Source organism: Carassius carassius, chromosome 42, assembly GCF_963082965.1.
Source record: "Carassius carassius chromosome 42, fCarCar2.1, whole genome shotgun sequence".
NCBI lineage: Eukaryota > Metazoa > Chordata > Actinopteri > Cypriniformes > Cyprinidae > Carassius > Carassius carassius.
This window is the reverse complement of record NC_081796.1, coordinates 16307444-16314045: the sequence shown is the minus strand read 5'-3', so window position 1 is coordinate 16314045 and position 6602 is coordinate 16307444. Positions and strand designations below refer to the sequence as shown.

The window sequence follows — 6602 nt, the reverse complement described above, 5'->3', positions numbered from 1 at the left end:
ATCCAATGGAATCCAATCTATCAATGAAAGTTCAGAGGCACAAGGTAGGTGAAACAAATGTTTGGCTGATTTTTATTTCAAAACAGCTTCTTGGCTTTCCAGAAGCCAGAATAGTTTCAACACCACTGCTTAAAAAGTTATGTAATTTTTGGCAAATTTGGCAGTTCATCTCATATTCAAACCATTTTTTTTTTTTTCAAAAATAAATTTTGACATTGCAATTCTAAAAGACGGGATGAAAATGGCCAGAAAACTCCAAATAAATGCCCATTTCACATTCTTCACAAATGAAACAAGCTATTTTAAAGTGATTACTTGTTGTAGTTTAGTGAAAATGTTAGTCATCAATGATTAAAGCACGTCCGGTGAATGCCCTTTTTTCATTATATGGACTGAATGCAGCTGAACTATACAACATTTGTGAGAGAACCATTTTACCAACAAGTCAAGCCATTAAACCAACAATCCAAGTGTACAAAACATGTTCAAGCTGTGTTTATAGTGTTAACAGTGACCTGAACCTAAAAAGATGCAGTAAACATAATAAATAATGACTTGTGTTGTGTCTTGGGTGTCACCGTGGAGTTGTTTACATCTAAATGAGACTGCCAGGATGTGTTGAATTCGAGAAACTTGAGAAAGTGCATCAAATATCTGGGGAAACAATCTGCATGTGGTTAATTCAAGACTGAATGTGACTGTTTCACCATTTGAACCATTTTCTTTTACTTAAAAATATATTAAAACCTTACTTTGGTGGTGTTTTCCCACTTGAGATTTAAAACCAAACCCAACATTTAAGATGCATCCGATACTTTACCTCTACATTTTTTATATATATAGACAAAATACATAACACTGATTTCTAATAAATGGAAGCACTTGTAAAAAATAAAATAATTCATTGGATTATACAGGAGAGCAGTCCATGCTCCGTGGGGTTAGTGTCTCTGAGTTGGCTGGCTTCACAGTGCATGGCAGCAGTCCTTTCTCAAAGGGGATGCTCCCGAGGCGCTACCCTCCGAGTCTTGAACATCGCTGGGCTTGTGGGTAAAAGGTCTGATGCTTCCATTCCACTTCTCCAGTGGGCTGTCACTCTGGGCTGGAGGAGTTTCCCCAGTGGGCTCTGGGGGTCTAGCTGGCTGCGACAAGAGGGGAAGGTAACCCTGGGCCTGAAAAATGTCCTCCTCTTCTTCCAGCAGTTGGCGATCCAGAATTTTAGAGCTGCGCAACAGAAAGTCATGGCGGGTCTCCAGTTCAGTGACGCCGTTGCCGCTAAACGTCATTCCATCATTGTCCAACTCTTTTTCCAGTTGTTGAATCCAGGTGTCTCCCCTGGGAAGAGCGCTCGGTTTGATTTGGCGGCCTTCTGGGAGTTCATTAGGAGACTTTAAATTACTCTTCAGAAGAGTTTTGGTTGTTGGACCTCTCGAGGGACCTTCGGTGACAGGAATCAGGGGGCGTTCCTCTCGAATCGGGAATCCAGCACCGCTGGCCTCCTCCAGGACCCCGGAGCCCAGCTCAGCCAGAGGGTCAAGCTTATCGGTTTGGTTGAGTGTCTTTAAATTTCTCAGCAGTGCAAACATAGTATCTACATCCTTCCAAAAGTTTGTCCAGTCATCCAGGTCGGGACTGTAGTTGTGTCTGTGTTCGTACAGACTCTCGTTCATGCAGTACAAATCTGCCAGTCCCTGCCAGTCGATGTCCTCTGTGAAATTGGGCAGGTTAACCTTTGTGGACATCCCAGGCTGGCTGTGTTCTGGGAAAGGGAGTGGGGAGAGCAAGAGAAATCAGTAAGGGTTGATTATCGCGGAGTTGAAAAGCATTTACTTTGGAATGAGTCTATAACATGCAGTTATTCCCAGCCTACTTGTGCCGAGGGTTCTTGAATTAGTGCCCTACACACCACTGCAGTGATTCTTAAGCATTAGGACCAATAGAAAAGCTCTATTCCTCAGCAGTAAAGCATTGTGAATGCAAATCAAGGCAACAAATGTCCTCCAAATGGACACCCAAAACCAATACATCATAAATAGTGTGCAGACAGACTGAAAACTGTGCAATGAAGTTCAAACCAAAATAAAACATCCAACGAGAGACTGAAAAGATGGAAAATCCTGGAACCAAGAAATCAGCAACCCAATAAATAAATAAATAAATAAATAAATAAATATGAAGCTGAAAGTGTGGACGAGAGGTAGAAAATGAAAAACTGCAAAATCAAAAGCGTGTTAAAGGAGGGCGAGAATGAAATGAGCATTCCAAGAGTGGGTCAGGCAGTAACTGATGGCCTAGGAGACACGGGCCACACTGAACCAGAACTGCCACTCAGTTTGGAGTCTATGGAGATGTGGTGTGCAGTTTGGAGAACTACTTGAGTGGAATGAGAACAGAAATGGGTTCGTATGGTCTCCAAGACTCACAGGAATGAAAGGCTTGGCCTCCTCAACTTTGACCATTTTCGATGCTGCTGTGGCCTGGTAAGCAGGTAAGCCAAAATAACAGAGATGTCAAGACAGGCATGAACGAGGAAAAGGTAAGAAAAAGCCTGAAATAATGACGTTCTGTGGACTGAGAAGTCTATGAGATGCTATTTCCCCACTAATGAGGTGTATGAATAGCCTTGGTTTTTATGCAAATTATTTTAGTTTAAATGACATCTAAGAATCCATAAAGTGCATAAAAATAACAAGCAATCCATTAAGAGTTCAAATTAGAGGAATGATTGTTGGATTTCAAATATGAATATTTATGGGAAGTTTAAATATACTGTACTTGAATTGTTAGCTCAATCCAGCATGCAACCACATACGTAGCTCAATGAAACATGGCGTATTAGTGGAAACAAGCTGCCCATGCAGTTATTTCAAAAGCCAATGAGGGATTCAGAAAGTGTGGATACCTGTGTTGATCATAGCTTCCTCCATCTTTACTTCCTGATCAGGAAAATAAAAGCATTTGAAATGTTAAATGTCTATGGTGATTAAGAAAAAATAATAAACAATCACATTGCAGTTCTTCATGCATAACCCCATCTCCTGAGGAAAGGTATTGTTAGATTAAACCACAGTGAAGGAACGATGATATCAAAGATGAATAAGGAAAATCCTCGGATGGTCCTGAAGAAAAAGATGGTAAGGAAGTTTAGTGTTAATAATGGAATGAATGTTATACGATGATGACGGCATTGTTAACAGTGTTGCATGACTTAAAGTCACAAATATCATGAGAATATGCCAACATGCAGACTAATATTATTAACATGCATCGGTTTTTGTAATATTTGTACATTATTAAGTTACAAATCCTATTTTTATGTCTTCATTCCTCAACCATTTATTCATGTATGGATGTGTGTTCACCCCAAAGTTTTTCAGTTATGCCTGAGATGTCATCAAACTTCAAATGTTATTCAAGACAAGTTCTTTCTTTAATTGAAGACAAAAGTAGATGTTTAACAGAATGTTCACGGTGCTCTTTTCCAAATAATGAAAGTGAATCATAACTACAGGCTGTAAACATCCAACTACAGGTGTCCATAAGATGCTATATTTCAAGTCTGAAATCATATTACAGCTTCGTTTGTAAAAAATAAAATAAAATAAAATAAAACTAAAATAAATAAAAATAAGACAATGTTTGATGGTAATCTTAACAACAATGTACATTTTAGGAGACTTGGTGCTTTTGGAGCTTTTTGATATTCACTTTGTATGGAAGAGAGTTTTGTTTTAATGAAAGAAAGTCAGTCATACATATCTGGAATGACATGAGTATGAGTACACAGTGATTTTATTAACTATTGCTTCAAGATTATGATTTTATTCCAAACCAAAACCATTGTTTTTGTCTCCAAAACAAGTGCTGACTTCATTATTGATTTAGTTGTTGAAAAGCTGTCACGACTTGTATAAATCAGACTATTCAATAATACAAAAAACTTTATAACTGGTCTTTATGATGTCATGACAATGAGTCCGTTTCTCCTCACAGTAAATTATAAATTGTTTTTTAGAACAGTGAAAATCACAATGGTCCTGGCGACCAGGTTTTAAATTGCCAAATACCCAATGTTACAGAAATATATTCCTTTACAAATTTTTTTTTTTTTTTATAAATCACAATTACTCTGCAGAAAAAAAAACTCAAGAGATTAATGTGTGTCAAAATATACGTTTATAGTTTTAGATTTTCAAAGTTACACAAAGCACATAAACGGCTACAAACATAAAAGAAAGCATCTCTTTCACAGGACCTTTTCATCTAGTTTGGTATTCACTAGGAATGGGGAAAAAAAGCAAAAGTATGAGATGATGTGATTGCTAGACTGCTTAAATATTACAGTTCCCTAGTGAGGGATCAGAATGAAAAACATTATTGGAAAAACAGGAGATGGGCAGACAGTTTATAGAGAGAAACCAAACTCAATGACCAATCCATCATCCACTATTACAGATTGTGCAACGTGGCATCCCATATGTGGTTCACCCTTTTCATGCATCAGGCTGTGTCAAAGTAAACCATGCTAGACCACATTTTGCTTAATATTTACTACTTTCCTCTCAACTTGGACAAGGCATTTGCTAAAAAATAAGCCAGTGTTGATCTCATTTCTCAAATGAGCATTTACACTACATACCTGCTGGAAAAAGAATAATAAAAAAGAGAAATACCTAAACCAGCCTAAGTTGGTCTTTTGGTTGGTTTTATAGGGGTTTTAAGCACTTCAGATGGTCAGTCTGGGAGACCAGTTGGAGACCAGCTACACACCAGCTTAGCCAGGCTGGGATGCCATCTTAAACCAGCAAAGACCAGCAAACTGTTTAAGGCTAGTTTAATCTGTTTTTGTATTTTTTTTTAGCAGAAATGCAAATGAATCTTCTAGATCTGTATGTTGAAAACATCTCAGAAGCCAAGGTGTGCTAGCATGTTTCATCCCATCATTTCACACAAAATGGGTGGTGCAGAGACAGGACAGGAGTGTTACCTGCATCTAAGCCTTTTGGCCTCGGGTTGCACTGCTTGTGGCCCTGACAGCACCTCATTTCCATCAACTGTAAATGCAGTTGGCTTAGGACGTCCCTCTCCACTGTATAAACTGCGTTGGTTAACTGCAAAACAATATGCACTTGCTGAGTCAGCTATTGTAAGTGCTGTAAATTAAGATAATAGCATGTCCTTACAGGAAGAGTCATTATCCAGTATTTTAAAGCTTTTATTTAAAAGTGCCGGAGAGAAACAAGAAAGATCAAAGTCGAACCTGCATCCCCATAGAAGCACTACAACACAACTGCTATGCCACATCTCAGACTCAGAGCAAATGATCCAATTAAACATACAACTGAAAACACATGCTCACCTGGTACGGGTCACTGTTTAGGTCAAAGTACTCCAGGAACCCAGTGGCAAATTCACAGAAGAGTGTGTTGTGGGTTTCATTTATCGTTCTCAGACACCAGTATGTGTTGTTGTTAGAGCTTGTGCAGGCACAGAAGCCTCCCACTGAGAGAGAGAGACATTTTTGTCAACTTATTTACCAAAATAAATAAATAAAATGGGACTAGAAAAATCAATGAACATTTTCTTACAGTTCCAGAAGGGGGCGGTCTGCCAGTGGTCATTATTATGCGTGAAGCAGGTGAGGCCAGGAAGACTGCAGTCATCACCCTTCTTTTGCCTCTTCCTCTCCTTCCTCTCTTTCTTCCTGCGGCGGATCTCATTGTAGAGTTGAGTTTTGCTGTCCACTTCCTGCATGACCTCTCTGGTGGCATAAATGAGACATTAGAGCCAGAGTGAAAGGGAACTCAATCCCAGGTGAATTACACAATTATCTGGTAAGGATCCCCTAAAAACTTTCAGACCAAGGTGTTTCAGTCTCACAAAGTGACTTTGTGGTTATAATGATGTTTACCCTAACAAAATTAGTTTTTACATTGACGTTTACGTGTAGAGATTTGTATACTTATGAAAAGAGCTCTTAATTTAATGACCCCATCTAAACTGTGACCCATGTACTGAAAATTACCTGATTAACTAATCAATAACATGTACATATGCATGCATGCATGCAACAATACACATACAACAGGAAGAAATAAGAACTCTTTGATTTCAACCAGACTGAATTAAACAATTCAAAAGTCCATACATTATTTCACATACAAATTATTTTAATTGAGTGGCAGCATTATCAACATATACCGCACAGCCAACAAAGTGTGTTAGAGATGCTCAACATGGATTTGGACATAAATCCGACACTATCACAACAAGATACTACAGACGACAGACAAACTGACCAGGCACGGTACACACTCACGAGAAGCACTCACTTAAAGGGATGGAGATAGTCATTGCTATCCTTCAATCTGTCGGGTTTGTTTTTCTGCTCTCTCTCTTTGCTAAAGTAGCTGGTTATAATAAGGAAAGAACAGCACTAAATTCAGCTGGAATTTCTAAAGAGGCCTTGCTCAAACTTAGACTGATTGGCAAAATACTGTTGTTAAGATTTAAAACTGTTACACTAGCATTCAAAATGTAGGGGTTGGTAAGATTTACTTTTTTTTTTTTTTTAAAGTTCTCTTATGGTCACCAAGGCTATA

At 38.5% G+C, this 6602-nt stretch overlaps 1 protein-coding gene across 8 annotated transcripts in view; it reads right to left on the bottom strand.

Moving 5' to 3' along the window:
* Positions 1-539: 539 nt before the first annotated feature.
* Positions 540-6602, bottom strand: part of LOC132123823 (extracellular sulfatase Sulf-1-like) — a 123046-nt gene continuing 116983 nt past the window's right edge. For 5 of the 8 annotated variants that reach the window (XM_059534504.1, XM_059534503.1, XM_059534505.1 and 2 more), the window contains 5 exons: positions 6333-6410; positions 5589-5761; positions 5360-5502; positions 4988-5111; positions 540-1759 (listed from right to left, as the gene is read on the bottom strand). In XM_059534504.1, coding sequence (XP_059390487.1) covers positions 966-1759; positions 4988-5111; positions 5360-5502; positions 5589-5761; positions 6333-6410 — 1312 coding nt within the window. In that variant the 3' untranslated portion in view covers positions 540-965. Of the gene's footprint in view, positions 1760-2423; positions 2478-2902; positions 2937-4987; positions 5112-5359; positions 5503-5588; positions 5762-6332; positions 6411-6602 lie in introns of all 8 variants that reach the window. The other 3 variants (XM_059534510.1, XM_059534511.1, XM_059534509.1) reach the window with 3 other exon arrangements.